At 43.2% G+C, this 18,227-nt stretch overlaps 1 protein-coding gene across 1 annotated transcript in view; it reads left to right on the top strand.

The window, feature by feature from the left end:
• Window positions 1–17,903, top strand: part of Nbas (neuroblastoma amplified sequence) — a 285,612-nt gene extending 267,709 nt beyond the window's left edge. The window contains exons 49-52 of the mRNA XM_028772232.1: window positions 505–644; window positions 3,525–3,663; window positions 6,767–6,895; window positions 17,470–17,903. Coding sequence (XP_028628065.1) covers window positions 505–644; window positions 3,525–3,663; window positions 6,767–6,895; window positions 17,470–17,745 — 684 coding nt within the window. The 3' untranslated portion in view covers window positions 17,746–17,903. The remainder of the gene's footprint in view (window positions 1–504; window positions 645–3,524; window positions 3,664–6,766; window positions 6,896–17,469) is intronic.
• The last annotated feature ends 324 nt before the right edge of the window (window positions 17,904–18,227 follow it).

The following is an 18,227-nucleotide window of genomic DNA, read 5'->3' as shown; positions in this document are numbered from 1 at the left end:
TCAGTTCAATGGCTAGTTGTGAGCATCTGCCTCTGAATATGTCAGACTCTTGCAGACCTCTAAGGAGACATCCATATCAGGCCCTTATCAGCATGCACTTCCTGACTTCCACATCAGCATCTACCTTTGGTGACTGCACATGGGATGGATACTCAGGTGGAATGGTCTTCAGTCGGCCCCGGTGAGGGCCTTCTTAACTATCCCATATTTTGATGGGAACAGTTTATAAGGTGATCAATCAAGTCTATGGGAAGAGTAGCGTTCCAAGCCCCTTTTGAAGGTCATCCCACCAGTGACCTTGGAACCTATAAGCTCCTCTAAGGACCAGACTCTACTTTTAGATGACAAACAACATCAAAACCATAGTAAATTTCTGTTCTTGTTTGATTTTAGAAGGTATTTCATTCTCAAGTTTTTCAAGGTTCCTTTCTCAGTCACATACAGAGTCTCCTGTGAACCAGTTCAGCATTGCCACAAGTTTCAAATGTGTGTTGCTTCTTCTAGATGAACATAGCTGACATTGAGAATGAAGAAAACCGTTATGCCCTGTTCATGGAGCTCCTGGAATCTAGTCACCATGAGGTTGAATTTCAGCACTTGATTTTACTCTTGCAAGCTTGGCCACCTATGAAAAGTGATAGTGTGTAAGTATTAAGATAATTGACATCCTCTGTCTGAATGTCAGTTTTGAAAATGTAATGTCTTCAGCAGAGCCAATGAAGTGTGTGTACTTGCACACACATATATCAAGGTTTTAGACACTCCCTTATATTAAGGAATATGTTCCAAGTACTCTGAACTAGTGAATGATACCAAATGCAGCTCTCCACCACATTTTCTTAGTTTCCCTATTCCTGCCTGCACAGATTTAATGTTTGCATCTTAGCTAAGCCCTTGTTATGTACTTACTGTAGTGGTGAGTTTCTCTCTTTCTATTATTTTAATTTTATTTTTGAGATTAAATTCTTTTTGAAATTTTCATACATGTATATAACAAAATATGATCTATCCCTCATTTTTCTCTCAAATTTTTCTCATATTTCACCAACATGCCCACTTGCAAAGCCATGTCTTTTTTTTTTTTGATAACCCACCAAGTCCAGTTATTGCTGCCCATATGTTCATGGGTGAGGAACTATCTACTGCAGCATGGGAATCTACCTGTAGCTAGATTCTCACTCAGAAAAATAACAAAAACAGAAAGACATTTGTCATCCCCAGGGACTATCCACTGCCACTAGGTCCTCGGTAAGGAAGCGGCCTGGAGAGCATCTTCTTACCTGTGCTGGGATTTTTGCTGGCTTGATCTTGTGCAATCCTTGGGGAAGACAGTGCTTCCTACTCCCCCTACATCTTCACAATATGCTCTGAGCCTTGATGGTGTTGGGTTAACATAAATGTCCCATTGAAGTGTAGCCATGAAGTCCCTTATTTTCAGCACTTTCACCAGCTACTTATCTTGCTATTGGCTGCTGTCCACAAAAAGACATTCCTCTGGCCAAGATTAGGATCAGTCTAAGTCAACGGGTACGTGCATACATATTTAAAAGACAGTTTGTCAAGATGGTTATTTTGCAACGTACAATAGCAAGACCTACTCTGGGTTCTATGACCTTCCCATGCATGGGCTTTTGGCCAAATACCAGTACCAAAAATAAATTTTATGTTTGATAATTTTGGTTTAAAAAAAGTGTGGTATTGCTGTATGTGTGTGTATGCTATTCAATTAGGTAGGTATGCAGTACCTAAATGGAGGCCAGAGCAGGACCTAAGGTGTCTCTTCCCTCTCCACCTCCAGAGACAGACTGACCCTGAAGCTCAGTGCTGCAGCCAGGCTCTCAGCACCCACTTCTCCAGCCCTAGTGCTGGGGCTACAGACACATGCTTGGTGTCCTACATGGGTAGTGGCCATGTGTCCTCGTATCTTCAGGACCTTCTGTTTGCAAACCAAGCACTGTTGCCCACTAAGCCATCTCCTTAGTCCCCTATAATTATAAATTTGGAGTTCAAAGTACAACAGCAGAACTCTGTTGAATTTCGTTCTCATTCCTGGAAATTTCACAGATGGGAGATTTGTTTTTACAAGGGTCTTGGCAATGTCGACTTTTTTCCCTACAGTTGATAACATTTCAGTTTTCACTTAAAAGGTGGCACTTTATGGTTTCCCTTTGTCATGTCTGAGCTTCATGCCACTATTCTTCCTGTTTGAGGAGGCTACTACTGAATAAGTAAGGGTTAGTAGGTTCAAGCACTGTGATACTGTTGACAGTCGATCTATTACCAGAAATGGCTACTACATGCCAACAGAAAGGGACAGTATTCAGTGTGGGTCCACTGGATCACCATGCAAGGGCTTATGGAATTTTCCTTTTTTAGATTGTGTTTTTTATGTAATTGTGTAATTGACACCACACACACATATACACACACACACACAAATTATGGATTTAGAAAGGTATTTATGTGAGTGAAAGAGATCACTATTTGACTTTGAAGACAATTTAAATTGTTTTTTAAATACTGGGTTATCTTTCTATTTCCCTGTACCTAAACCCAAATGTTTTCTTCAGAAGTACCATAACCATGTCTGATTTAAAATATGAGCACAATAATTTCGTTCTGGTATTTCACATGGAAATTTCTCGCCTGATTTATTTTAAACAAAGCTTACAATGCTACCTTGAGAATTCATATGGAACAAATAATTCCCATTTATTAAGTGCTCACAATATTGAGTGTGTAATTTGCATACATTACCAATCATCCACACAACAAACATGTACAGATAGTGTTACCTACTTATACAGATGAAAGAATTGAATCTCAAAAGTTAAGTAACTTCAGGCTGCACACAGCTAACAAGTGAAAGAGACAGAATTCTAAGGAGGACTGGCCCCATTTCAGGCTTGGGTTGTTTCCTCTCTGTCCTGCTTAGTGGGGTTCCTGTGTTGTCCTTGTGCTACTGGACATGTGACTCAGCCTTTCCTTTGGGAGAAGCAGCCAGGTTTCCTTTGAACACATCACCTATCTGAAGCTGTTTTCACTGGCAAGAAGCATGTGTCAATGAACTTCTGCTCAGGCCTATTCAGTTCAGTACCTATCTTCTGAACCCAATAAACGATTCTGTCCTAAGCCAGTGAAGTCTTCATATCTTGGGATAGGAAGAGGGATGCTTCCCAGAAAATTATTTATCCTCTTAAAAATCACCAGAACAGAGTGTGAGAAATGCAGATTCTAGTATTGGCATTGCTGCCGTGGGTCAGAATTTGAGACTGGGTCTGTACCTTAAGAGTCTGAGCTCTCTGGACACCTACTGTCCCAGTGTCATTGCCTACTGCTTGTCCATACCACAGTGGCCCATGCAGGATAGCCTAAAGGAGCATATTATGTACACTGAGTGTAAGCCACCAAAAGCACTTTATTTCAGAAAGTGAGACCTTTTTTGTATTCTTTTTTTTTTAATTTATCACAATGCTGAGAGCTTTGATCACCTCCAATGTTTTACATATTTCTCTGAGGAACAGCATAGACAACAATCCGTGGGTGAGGCTGGTGACGGCGATGCTGAGCAGATGTACAGCAGAGAACAAGCAGGGACTAGGGGACGAGGTGGTGAAGATCTGCCGCTCCCTCTACAACAGCCCACAGATGCTGCCTGTGGAGGTGAGTGGATACTGCGAGTGGCTCTCCTGGGGATGAGCAGAGTGTGTGTTTTCAGCTATAAACTATGGCCCTCTAGAATCAACTACTTGCTTACATATGGTCTGATCTCCTGGGTCACAGAGTACCCTGAGGACATGAACCTTGTTGAGTGTCTTCTTCTTCTCACAGCCCGCTGTTTGTGGCAGTCATGTAACTATACTTGAACACTTAGCTCAAGCAGGTCTTCTAAAGGTCAAGAATGTGTAAAGGATCAAATGAAAACAGGAGGTGGGGAAAGGATGCCTGGAAAGTGCATGGAGACACACGGCCTTCAGGTTGCTGTGTGGGAGCAAGTTCCCCAGAACAAGCCTGGCTAAGCCCAGGTTGGAAACCTCAAGAGTGGTCATCCTCCCTCATGACTGAGGTGCTTTTGAGAATGCCAGGAGCTTGGTTTAGACTCCCATGACACCCAAGCTATCTCCCTGTCTGCCTGCTTCTTCCTCCTCCCCATCTCCCCAGTGGACTAAAATACCATCTTTGAAGCAAATGGCACGATGTCTTCTAATGCCTAGCAAGCATAGCAAGTGTGTGGTTCAGGTCAGAGCTCTCTAGGTGGAGGTGAGTGATAGGTGGAGACATGCTCAACAGCATAGCAGTCAAGGCTGGCTTGCATAGCTCTGGAGAACAGGAGACTACGGATATCCCCATACCCAGCACAGCCTTCACCTTCGTCAGAACCTACAACAGAGGGAGTTGCTCCCCTGCCTGTGTGAGTACCACACACCTGCTCACACTCCCTCAGCAGGCTCTAAAATATCTACTGACAGTGATCCACTGCATTCCCACAGGTTGTATAAATGCAAATCAGTGTTGGTGGACTGGTCTGACTTCCCTGGCACCATCAGGATACAGGGACCGCTGCCCAGCTCATCACCATAAACCACAGCCCACAGGGAGAATGAACTCCAGGCTGAGGCATCTTCTTTGCATTCAGGGAACTTATCTGTCCCCTTTCAAGGCCTTGCCCTCTTGTGATGTCATGTTCTGTCTGAACCATGAAGTTGTCAAGTGAGGTGGTTTGGTGGTTCTCTCTGCTTCTTGGCCTTGTGACAGTCCCTGTGTAATCCTTGTAACACTTCTCTCATAATGTAAGCATAAGAAATTTGGCATGAGACGTCTGAATATTTGGCCAGTAACATAGCTAGGAGGCTATAAAGTACTCAGAGATCACATAAACTGGCACTCTCCATCCACAGAGCTCTTGCCCTGGCCATGTGCCATCTTTCCTGCTTAGATTTTTTTTTTATTACTCTTACAAGGTAGATGCCTCTGGGACCGCTGGAAAGAGGAACCTTAATTGAGGAAACTCCCCCATCAGATTGCATGTAGGCAAGTGTGTGAAGAAGCACTTTCATTTTCTTGATTTATGACTGATGGGAGGGTGCCACCCCTGAGCAGAATAAGAAAGCTGGCTGAGCAAGCCACAGAAAGCAAGGCAGTAGACAACACTCCTCCATGGTCTCTGCTTCAGTTCCTGCTTCCAGGTTCCTGCTGCCCTGGCTTCCCTTCATGATAGACTGTAATCTTTAAGATGAAATAAACTATTCTTCAAGCTGCCTTTGGTTATGCTTTTATCACAGCAATAGAAAGGAAACTATTTGTCTTCTTAAATAATATCTGTATTATTTTATAAAATTTGTCACTTAAAGCTATAATCATCATCATCAGTTCTAACCATCATGAAATGCTGAGGCTCTCTGTCAATTACTGGTGATACACTGACTAAAGAGTAGACGTGAGCGCTCAGAGAGGCTCTTGTACCAATACTGTTGAGTGTGGTGTGGACCATGTGACGTTGGAATACAAGAAGCCTTGCTCACCCTCACACAGAACTACAGGACAGAAGGTAATGTCTGCAGTAAAGAGTACACAGGGATGCAGAACAGAGGCTAAGCTGGGCCAGTCAGGGGAGCCTATCTGGTGTGTGTCACTACTCTTTGGGAAATGTGAAGCAGTGTCTACTTATCCCAGACAGGGAACCTTCAAGAGCCCAATGTAAGCATACCACTGACATCAAACTTGGTGAACCACTGAGTTTTATTGGGAGTGCTTACTGGAATTTGAGTAAGGGGTTACTTTCAGGAGCAGAAATGGCTCAAAGACAGCTGCATCTCTAATTGCCCACCCCAGTTGGTGACAGTGATGGAAGCAGGAATCTTGGAGCTCACTGCTCAGGAGACAGGCAGCTCACCAGTTTGGAAAGTGTCTCATTCAGTCTGTCATTTTCATCATCTCCTCCTGGAATGATGTACAGGGAGGCTGAGAATGGCCAGTGTTGGAATCTTCTTCTCTGTTCTGCTGTTATGGAGTAGCACAACAGAACAATCAGCCCCATGCAGGGCAGTGAGCCTTCATTATTTTTCCAGAATAGTTTTGCTTTAATATATGGGGCTACATTCATTGTCTGCTCTTTGGTCCAGTGTTTAGTTCTTTGTGTCATAGCTACAGTCAGGACACTAGAGGCAGCTAGCTCAGCAGGGTAAGCTGTCAGTTCATCAAGTAGAATAAAAACCTGAGAATGAAATTCAGATATACCTGGGGAGATCCACATGTGTTCATTGTTTTGAGCCACAGATAGTTTTCATGATGATGGAATATCTTAAATATATCAAGAATTCTATTTACCTTAATATTAGAATTTTAAACATGTTTTAAAAATATTGTCTTTGCTGATGTTGTTTGTCTCTCAGTAGATACGAACTAGATATCGACATCATTAATAGTTGATAACAGCTGCTACAAAGTCTCTACGGTGTGCTCAGTGCTGTACATTTATTTTTACATTAATTCCCAAGATACACAGCAAAAACTGCAGAGGAGATACAGAGAGGTCCATTTTACTTAGAGGGAAAACAAGGCTCTGAGAATTAGAATACATTATACCACCAGATCTGCATATTGAATACATTCTACCATTCAAAATAACATCACATACACACACACACACACACACACACACACACACACACACGTGCACGCGCAGAGGTGTGTACATCCAGAAGACATAGCACAGGGTTGCACTGTGTTTGCATGAGTGGAACTCACCTCACCCATGTGGTTTCAGGGTGTGAAGGAGCTGTGCCTGCTGCTGCTGCACCAGTCCCTCCTGCTCCCGTCACTGAAGCTTCTTCTAGAGAGCGGAGATGAAACTCTACAGGCCATGGCCCTGGAGCAAATCTCAGCTGTCACTAAGGTATGCCCAGTTGAATTTACTACTGTTCTTGTTTCAAAAAAGTGAATACAGCGCTTTTATCTTCACCAACAATAACCATGATTAATTCTCAGCTACTTTTATAAATAGTATTCTCTGATTATAGTAGCTACCTCATTCTCTCAGACAGTACACACTTGTTTTCATAGGCATTTGCTGAGCCTCTTCCATGAACCGGGCTCTGGTTGGTTGCTGACAACACAGACACATATAGTAAAACAGTTTCCCAGAGAAACAGCATCTCAGGCTCATGAACCAGCATCCCAGGCTCCTTGCCACTCAGGTTTTGAGTCTGAGGAATTTGAGCGCCATTTAAGGTTGGCTCTGTCTCCAGCTGCACCTAATGGCTCCTCACAGATGGAAGAGTTTTCCAAGAGCAGTCAACTGCAGTCATCTGAAGTCAAGAGCTGCTGTCCTCTGGAACCTGAACCTCACAGAAGCAGTATTTGGGCTTGAAGACATGTGCTCAAGACACATTTAGAGATTGCGAACATGTTTCCAGACATGCACAAGGCTGGTTATTTTGTTGTGATGACCAAGGAAAACAGTGGTCTTTTCCCTTTTAAAGATCAATAGTCTCCAGTTAGATAGCTCAGGGTTGTGTTTTAGCTGATTGGCATTGAATGAATGATCCTTCTCCAAACTCTTCTGTAGAGACATCCTTGTTTCACATGAGTAGTGTGTGTATGTGTGTTCATACACACACATACACAGATGCAAGCATGCTTCTGTATAATTCTACTATCTGTGCTCTCTCTCTGTTAACAAGATGTCTTCTGGGAATCAGAGAGAAGGGGAATTCTAGAATAGAGGTCTATGTTGGCTGCAGAAGAGGGCTAAAAATTAGATATAAAGATATCATTGATAAAGCATTCCATTAATGACAAAGATATCAAATGTTATATTTGGCAACAGTTACTGAAAATTTTTTGCCTTTCACCAGATGTATTCTTTGAGTACTGTAAGAGTGTCTGCAGAGATTCTGGAATGGCCACAGTTATCACTGTTGTCTGACAGGACCTTTGGGGATGCCAGACTGAAGTATTCAGGGGTTGATCTGTTGGTGTCTTCCTGTCTCCCTGCTGAAGTGAATGTTTCATGGTTTTGTAACCTCATAAGAATTGAAAATTATACTCAGTTTTTTATTAGCCTGTTTTTTATGGTCACTCAAGGAATGAGGAAGAAGAGTGAGCTCAACAAAACCAGGCTTTGATTCTCCAGCATGTTCTCATTCCTCTATTTGCCTTAGTTGCTGTTTAGTCTCCATGAATAACCAATCTCTTGGGTCTCTTGAAGAATACAACAGTGAGTGCTATTCTCTGTCTCATTCCTGGTTAGGATTCCATAGGTGAGTGTTGTTCTCTGTCACACTCCTGGTTAGGACTTCATAGGTGTCATCTCTCATTGTAAAAAAAAAAAATTTATCTCAATGCGTGTGTCAGAACTGCAAGTAGAGCAGGAGCCACAAACTAGTAGCTCATCCACTGCCCCTGCAAGCACTATCAAAACCAAATAGCACCAGTGACCTCCATAAGAAGGCCCTCTGAGCTTGTGAAGTGCTGCACCATGCTGAGACTCCAAACTGCTGGGTACACTCTGGGCAGGGTGCCTGGGGCTATGAGGCTAGGACCAGCCCTCTGTGCCGACCAGCTTAAAACTAAAAGCCACGAGTCTAAACTGCTTACACATTTCACTCACTGCATGGAGACACTCATGTTTAAAACTTCAGCGATGAGATTCTACCCTACAGTGAGAGTGAGTCTGTTAGGACAGCCTTGCCTCTGCCCCTAACATGTACATCACCAAAGGCTTAATATCCTCAGACATGCTACACGTTCCAAAAAGTTAAAATCTAATAGACTTTATCACTTCAATTTTTTTTTTTTTTTTTTTGGGGTTTTCAAGACAGGGTTTCTCTGTGCAGCCCTAGCTGTCCTGGAACTCACTCTGTAGACCAGGCTGGCCTCGAACTCAGAAATCTGCCTGCCTCTGCCTCCCAAGTGCTGGGATTAAAGACGTGCACCACCACTGCCCAGCATCAAATTTTTAAAGATTCTTTTTAGGTAATTTAACTTTTATATTCAGTTGCAGGAACTAAACAGTAAGGTCTGTGATGCTTATCACCCCATTTTCTCAAGGGAAAGTCTGGTACAGCTGCAGCAGGGAACAGGACTCTGAGAGCTGGCATGGCCTGCTGGCCTTGTTTCATATTCCACCAGTTTTCCCCTCTGTGTGTCTGGCTGTGCAGCATTGGGACAGGTAGATCTGTGAGAAGAACTGCAAACTCAAACCATAGAGTCTCTATGACAAGGGCACTCATTCTGCCCTCTGTGGCCTCAGAAGCCCTGGCAACACTCATCTGGTCTTCATCTCTGTAAATTTGTCATTTCAAGAGGACTAGATAAATGAATATGCAATTACCATAGCCTGTCATTGCTCTCTAACCTGGGAAAGGGCCATGTCATACATTCCCCAGAGAAGAGTGTCAGGGGCTGTGTTGTGTCTCCTGGCTGACTGTTTTTAAATAATCCATGATTTTTTGAGTGAAAACTAGGAAACTTGTGCTGTTTTTGTTGGTTCTTTCCCTTTAATGCTTTTTCTGTCCATTAGGAAGGGCTAAGGTTCATCAATAACTTTAGTTTTTCCCTTATTGGTTGTTGATAGTAGTTCCTGTTGACATTAAAAAAAAATAACATCTGGCAAAGGTATCCTCTGATAGCAATTGGTTCACATGGCATGCAGATCTGAGAGGAGAAGCACTGCATTGGCTTGCTGGCAGAGAGCTGTTATTTTTCTGTGCATTATCAGATGCTGACAGCCTTACAGCTGCTTGCAGTTAAAGGGAGACACTTAAGTGCTGGTACAGAGCAGGCTTCTGCTTTCTCCTCAGCATCATGACCCACTGCTCCCTCTTAGCTTCTGGAATGGCATGCCTCTGGTCCTTAGGACATGACCTTATACAGATGGCCAGAAGCCTCTCCCCCGGCCAGGAAACAGAAAGTCTTTCCTGGGATGATGCTATAGATGACTAGTAAAAGGCCTTCATGCTACTCTGCTGGGTGATATCTCCATCAGTCTTGTGAAATTGAGAGCTCACTCATGCTATGGACCTCAAGAATGCTCTTCCTTCGCATGCTTGAAGTTCATTTCTACATTCTACTCTGTTCAAGACAAAATCTCTGAACTCATTCCAACAAAGTTAGCAAAGATGTATTTTACTATTCTTGAGAACTGAAATCTTCTTTGTTTACTGTTCAACATGCATGACGGCTCCCATTCCTAGCTGTGTCCTTCTCTTGCTGCTACCCTGTCCCTCTGTCCCCAGCCCATATGCCAGACTCCTAGTTTAAAGAATAAACCATGTTTCTGACCTTACCAAGAGTGACTGTCTCTCTCAAGTCTCACTTAGTCTCAGGTGTAGCATTAATCATGTTCTCTATCTCCTCGACAGCCCATCTTTGCTTATAATCCTCTGGGAAGTATTTTCCACTATCATAGGTGAGAACATGGAGACACTGAGTCACACAGCTGGTGAGCATTCAGTCCTAACATTCAGTCATGCTGAGTCAGGCTGCCTGCTTGTTGTCATCATCATCTGTGACTAAAAAAAATATATATATATTGGTAAGTTACCTCCAAAGAAATGAGGCTGTGAAATCACCATGAAGTGTGTAGTATCAGCATTGAGAAAGCTGGGAGCAGAGCTGACACTGGGTCCTAAGACCTAGGCTTAATCAGAGCATGGTTGGGGATGGACCTCTCCCATACCACAGGGCACTGTGCCATTGTTAGCCCCCCTAAAAAGGCTTGTACCCTTTGTCTTGTGCACATGGACCTTAGCCCTGCCTCACAGTTGCTCAGAGTCATAGGGACCTTCTCTCCAAGGCAGCCTTTCACAGATTAAGGCAATCTGATGCTTCCTTCTTAGCACTGAGACACCAGAACTGGGCAGGTCATCCTGTTACCAATGTCCAGGCTTAAAAGTGTTCAGAAGGACCTATATGGGTTGGCAAGTTTCATTAAAACCAAGGCGCCTACCTCTCTTTGTCCCTTCTAATTTCTCATTTTCCCCTAGTGTCTCCCTAGCTCCAGTCTCGTTCATGCTGGAATGCCCTTCAGAGTTGCCTCTATACCCCTACCTCAAGCTCACACACTTTCCTTCTTGTCTTGCTGTATTGTGATCATAGGCAGATTGGGTAGGGGCTTCATGTCCTTGTCTATAGAGCCCTTCTTTGTTGTTGGGCCTGATATCAGTTGGTTCTTTTTCTAAGTGTATTCAAACAGTTTAGATTAGAGTGGTTTAGTGATGGAAGAAACTCAGGGAGCACTTTCTTCCCTGGGATTAAACAATGTTGCTGGCCCTGCTCTTCCTGCTTTTTTGACAAAGCTGGTTTTGCTCAGAAATGTGAACATTCATGTGAGCATGAAGGTCATAGCACTGTTCCTTCCCCACCATCACCAGCTCTCTCCTGTGCAGCTGTCTGATGAGAGAAAGTCTGCAGCAGCACCTCAAGAGCCCTGGCTGCCCCTCCCATGCCAGAGAGGTGCCATTCCCCTTTATTTGAACCTGTTTGACTTCTGAGCAACCAGTTCTGAACAGCACTGTTGTAGACATCTGTCAGTAGTTGTTGTAGGCAGACATACTAAGCACCTGTGTGCTCAACTCAATGCTTGTGAAGGGTGAAGACATTTGCAAGAGTCCTATAAAGATGAAATATGTCATCATCATTCTGTGTTTAAAAGAAGTGTCTCTAGGACAGAATGATTCTGAAACAACAGAGAACTGGAGCCCAAAGTCTAGCACCCAAGTGTATTCAAAGTCGTGACCAGGCTGGATTTTTCAAAAGTCCTCTCCATGTTTTGTTAGATCAAAATCCAGATGGCATGGACAGTGATTAGCTGCTCTGCCCAAAGTAAACCCAGGGTCTGCGGAGAAATTGGAATCAGGGTGTCATGTTGAAGCAGAGTACAGACAGGCCTTGTGTGGGTGTTTTCATTTGAGTTATATACTTGTGTTGCTCTTTTTCTGCAATTGTACATTAATATCTTAAATAACTTATGAAGTATTGGTGTATGTGAAAAAGAGGCAAATGTCCCTCCTAAACAGTAGAATATTAACAAATGATCTTTAAAGTCACTGAGATGAAACCCCATACACATTATGTTGTGGAATGCAGTTTACCTCATTACTGTAATTATTCTTAGCTTGATGGAGATCCATAAAACGACTTTAAGCAGAGAAGGCTCATTACATATTGTTGAAAGAGGAACTAAGCAGATAACTTTTTAATAGTTGGAAGATAGAAATATTCTGTGTCTGTATCTATACATTTCTCTCCCAAGATCTGAAGAGTTTTATGTAGTGTCAAAAACTAATCATAACATGAGCACACTGAAGGGACATGCTTCTCTTCATGTGGTAAATATTTAGTTTTTTCTTTTCTAGAAAAATTTTTATTCTGCTATAAAACTGCAGCTAAACTGCACACCAGGCATTGTGCAAGGCATGTGAAAGCTTTCATTACTGTCAGACCTCATACAAAATGCTATTCTGATGTGAAAATGGAGTTCAGAGAGGAATGCCCTTGCAAGGCCACACAGATGTTTAGCAACATATCCAGGGCTACAGATCTATCTCTAACCCAAAGAAGGCCTGGCTCCTGTTTGTACCACCAGACTATATCTCCCCCTAATTCACTTGTTTAGTGGAAAATCAACCAACCCTTCTAGATTTGACTTATGCTTACATCAGACAGTCAAACTGAGATCCAGAAAAACATACTGTTTTTCATTTGAGTCCTTACCATACCAATTAATCCATTAGCAAGAATACGTGATTTTCCAATGCTGAATATCAAAGTCAGGGTCAATTGGTGAACTTAGGGCTCATATTAAACATATTTTTTGCTATATTCAAATATATATATATATATATATATATATCTTTAATTCAATATTTTATTTATTTACATTTCAGATGTTATCCCCTTCCCCATCCCCCCATTAACCCTCATCCCATCCCTCTTTTTCCTTTTTTGCTTTTATGCCATTTAAATTACATGCAAGTATTAAGGTCAGTTCTAGGTTGAGGAATTAGCAATACAATAGATGCAAATAGTCAAGGAACAAGCAAGACAATAAACCTAGATAGTCAAAGAAGAAGCAGGACAATAAACAGAGTCTCGTGATCACTCCTGTGATCATTATTTCTAAGGGCTTATCAGGATGTCCAAAATATCTTAGCCTGATGGGTAAGATTCTGCACAGAGCCTTACCAACCTAAGTCAGAAGTGCATCGCTTTTGATAATGCATATTCCACTATGGGTAAGGAAGACATTCTTGTCAGAACCACCTAAGACAGACTCAGTCTTGTTTATGCAATAAACATATATTAAAAGTCTGAAAATTATGCAGAAACACTTTTTTGAGAATTTAGCTGGGTGATGATGGTGTACACCTTTAGTCCCAGCCCTAGGGAAGCAGAGCCAGGTGGATCTCTGTGAGTTGAAGGCTGGCCTGGTCTACAGAGAGAGTTCAAGAAAAGCCAGGGTTATACTGGGAAATTCTGTCTTGGGGGAGGGAGCAAGAGGAGGGGGTAATACTTAGAACTTAAATTTTAAAACATTTGAAGAAATTATAAAACAAAATATCCATTACAGTGAAACCCAGGTTGGCCTGTAAGTCACACAATGAACCCTTTTAGCCTTTTCACCCCTTGAAAGGCCTGGTCTCTAACTAAACCCAGACATGGCCTCCCTGCCTGTAGTCCTCAGGTGGAGAGTTGGTGTGTTGCAATTTTGGAAGGAGGGAAAGGGATATAGCATAGTTCAGCTCATAGTGACTCAGTATCTTCTCTTCTAGAAGTTTATACTATATAAAAAATTCAATAAAAGAAAATATGTGCATGAAAAGCATCCATTGTAGTGTTTCAATACTCTCTATTTAAAACAGCTGAATATTTATAGTAGAAGTTAAATAATGGTGACATCTTTTCAATAGGCTATTTTGCAACCATTAAAAAATTTAAGTATGGAAGCCATAAAAACGTTCTTAGAATTCTTAGTATTAGGAAAGGACTGTCAGTTCACAGCTCTTGGAAGGGGAGTGCAGGCACAGTCATGCTTTCCTGTGATCCAAGCTTGGAGGACTGATTTCTTCCCCAAAGTGTTTCATTTCCTTTTCACGTTCTAATTTCAGGTAAAGGAAGTGGCTAGAATACATAACATAGGAGAAATAGAAACTGCCCACTGTGGTAGGCAGCACCAGATCATTAATACCTCTAGCTATAATTTTAGAAAAAAAAATAAGAAAGATGAAAATCTGAGGTCTGAGAAGTTGGCAAGTGTGGATGGAGTGTCCCATGCCTAGAGTGCTGCAGGCCACGAAGCACTGCTAACAACATGAGGGCTGTGGAGAGGCTCCAGCCTAAGGCAGTCACTGCTCATTTCCTTTCTGGCCAGCAGTTTTCTCTTTAAAATAGTTGTTGGGACAGATCAGACAAAAGCTCTTTCTGTCTTTATTCTTATTAGTAGTATGTGTGAGGGCACATACATCACAGCACAAGGTGGAGGTCAGAGTGCAACTTTTGGGAATCAAGCAGGGATGGAACCGAGGTCATCAGGTTCGGGAAGCAAGTCATCACCTGCTGAGATGCTGAGCCATCTCATCACACCTCCTTTTTTTGTTTGTTTGTTTGTTTGTTTGTATGCAGTAGTAGTTTGCCTGTATGTATGTCCGTATGAAGGTGTTGGGTCCCCTGGAACAGGAGTTGCAGACAGTTGTGAGTGGCCATGTGGATGCTGGGTATTGAACCCAGGTCCTCTGGAAGAGCAGCCAGTGCTCTTAGCTACTGAGCCATCTCAACACCCCTTGTTTTCTACTTTTAAATACGGCCTTGAACTCACTGTGAAGCCCAGGCTAGCATTGAGCATCTGATGTTTCTGCCTCACAGGAACTGGAATTACAGACTTGAGCGACCAAGCTCAGCTTTTGATTATTTTTTCATTCTGTATTTTGTTCCAGATGTGCACAGAATAATTATCTCCACAGTAATTTCTTTGCAAATCACAATTTTGAAGCCATTCCTTGCATCTACCAAAAGGCAGACAGAAGTTACAGGAAGAAATGAAATGAAGCAGTCCCTATCAGTCTTGAAATGCAAGAGCAGAATTTCCCAGAGCCTTTCCCTACTCTCTGCTCATGATCAGTGCAACTCTTGAACCTCCCTGCCTTTTCCTGGGGTCATCTCAGTGGCAAACACTGCACACTGCACACTTCTGCTCCTCCTGCCTGTTCCCTGTCAGTTTTTGGGAAGCTCCCAGAAAAGCTGGGCCCCACTCTCCTGAAGCAGATGTGATGGATGTCAGGCCTGAAGGAACTGTGAGAGGGACCAGCTTTGGCAGAGGAACTGTCTCTTCCTTTAGTTGAAACTGTCTAGACTCCCCAGCCTTGACACATACTCAGGACAACTCACTCAGCAGTGGCTGGACTCAACCTTTTATCCAGAACTTTATCAACCATTTGACAGGAGCCTGGCTGTGCTCCTGGAAAAGGAGGTAGAAAGCCTTTTTGAAGAGTAAACCAGAAAAATAAGTGAAGGAAACAACCCAAAGGTCATGTGATTGCACATGTACACAGATAACAGTGTACAGTGAAACACTTATGGCCTGTTGAGTGATTCAATCATTCACTTCTTATTTCACAAACCTTGAGGTGCTACCACCCTATGGCCAGCCACTCTAAGCATGAGGGATACATTGGAAAACATACAATATAGAGTATCCACCTTGAAGGGAACTGAGAACACACAAACTAATCACAGAAGAGCTGCTAATACAGAATCATCATGGAGCGCCCACACCTTGCTCATCTATTGCGTAAGGATGGAACTGGTACAGCAGAGTCCTGTGGAAGCTGAGAGCATATGCATGTGGTGGGGATGCAGAAGCTCTGAGGAGCTAAGATTCATGTTTGACAAGTGTGAAAAGCAGAGTTGGGCACTGGGCAGGGTGGGGTGGAGAGAGAGAAACCATTCAGAGCTTATGGGCACATAGGCAGCCCTATCAGGGCATGATGGGAGCACTTGCCCTTATAAAGCATGAGAGTCAATCTCTTACACTAGTGGCCTCTCCTTATAGCATCCCCAAACAATATAAGCCTAAAGCCCAGTAGAAACCAACTAACTATTTTTCTAGGTAAAATAGATATGTGTAAGAATTTGGGAAATTAAAGTCACATGTGATGGCTTGTACCTAAGATAGGAAGATTGCTGCAAGTTCCAGTTTTAGGCCAGCTTGAGCTACAACTGAAAAACTCTACCTCAAAACAAGTGTGAAATAAGAAGCTAGAGAAAGAACCCTGAGGATGCAGAAGTGCCCGGATAGCAGTATCCAATGCCTTGGGTATCGGAGGTCGGTTCACATACTTGTACAGTTTATAAAGCTGTGACCATGTTTACTGATGTCGGCTCATTTGGCCACTTAGCCAACCAATGTTGATAGCACTGAGTACTGAAACAGAAAACCTGTAAAATTCTTGTGCCCTCCCTTCCCCCTCCAACTCTATCAGCAGGAGAGACAGACAAATTGTTATAGCATAGCTTGAAGAGACCTGATGAGGTGTGTAGGGAGCCTGGAGGGAGGAGTGATGAGCCTGGCTCACAGAGCTTTAGAAAAGGTCACCAAGGAAGTGCCGCTGGAGCTGCTGATGGGTGAGGTTATGAACACTCCCTATGCGCTGTTGAAGGAAGCACTGCCTTATGGTATGCTCTGGCTTTCAGTCCTCGTGCCAGGAGATAGTGTCCTCCTCTTCAGGACCTACTCTTCTCCATGACAAACAGGCAAGAAGAACACACCACACAGAGTCTGGATATGATTGATCTAAGTAATTAGTTCATTGACTTTGAAATGCCACATCACTTTTGAGGTCCATACAACCACACTTAAAATGTGCTGTGACTGCAAGTAAAAGCTTCCATGCAGCTGCCTCATGATGCCCGGTGGCAGTGATGACTTCTGATATGCTATCCATATAAACTTGATTCCTTACAAGAAGGAATGATAACCCACACCAGAAAATAAGCCAATAAACAAAGTGGCAAAGCTATGGAGAACCATGTGTAGGCTTGAAAGATGATAGGTGCACCCTCACAGGCCTCAACAAAAACATCTTCGGCCCACCGTTCTGTTAGTGTCCTGCTTACTCTCAGCAGTCTAGGAAGAAAGGCTTTCCTACCCTGAAAAGGGTTTTCTTGTGGCTCTGCATTCCCGAGAGCTGGGTCTAAGAACCGTAGGTGGAGAGACGGTTGAGATGGTAAACGTGGTTGTTAGGAGCCTGGACTTAGAAATCCAGACTGGGGCTCTATGACTTACTACAGCATTAAGCACAATTTCTCACACCTTAGCTCTCTTATCATGAGACTGAGACATGAGCGTGCCTGTTTTCCAGGCTGAACTGGAAGGGGCTCTAGAAAGTCCTGCCCTGACAACTCTGTAGAGGGCGCAGGAATTAGGAGAAAGAACACACTGCCCACTCATGGCTTTCTTCTTTCTTGAAGGTGAATGACTCCAACTGTGACCAGGAGCTGCTTTCCCTGCTCGTGGATGCCAGGCTGTTGGTGAAATGTGTCTCCACACCCTTCTATCCACATATCGTTGGTCACCTGGTGGCCAACAACCAGCAAGGACGCTGGAATGTAGAGGAGCTGGCTAGACACCTGCAGGAGGCCGGCCATGAAGTCGAAGCTGGATCACTCCTCCTGGCTGTCCAGGGGACTCACCGGGTCTTCAGAACTTTCAGCACTGCCCTCAGTGCAGTGAGGCAGTGGGTGTGAGCACAACCACCCATTACCCTGCTCCTGGCAGGAGAGAGCATCAGACCCCAAAGCCATGCCCGAAGCAGCATTTGTAGCAATTAATTAATTAATTGTTCTCAGCATTTCTAACAAGTCACAAATAAAGATACATATATATATATCAGTCAGTCAATCAACCGGATGCCCTTTAAGTTCTTTCTTCCTCATACTGATGAGTTAGCATACTCTGTTATTACTGTTGATGCTTTTTTGCCTTTTTAAATTTTTCTTTTCTGAGTAGAACAGAGTTCACTGAATGTGAAGCTATACTTAAGAAAACTGGGAATGGTGGCACACTGTGTGAGAAAGTGTGGTATATCCAGTGACTGGCCACCTACCATAAGCTGAAGGATGAATGGTCCTGTGTTCAAGGCTCAGAGCAGTTCTTGTGGCCTAAGTCAAGTAGTCTCCCTCCCCACATCTGTTAAATTATGTAGCTAACTAAGTTACTGAGTTTTGTG

Source organism: Grammomys surdaster, unplaced genomic scaffold, assembly GCF_004785775.1.
Source record: "Grammomys surdaster isolate TR1022 unplaced genomic scaffold, NIH_TR_1.0 212, whole genome shotgun sequence".
Classification (NCBI taxonomy): Eukaryota; Metazoa; Chordata; class Mammalia; order Rodentia; family Muridae; genus Grammomys; species Grammomys surdaster.
This window is presented reverse-complemented; position numbering and strand designations above follow the sequence as displayed.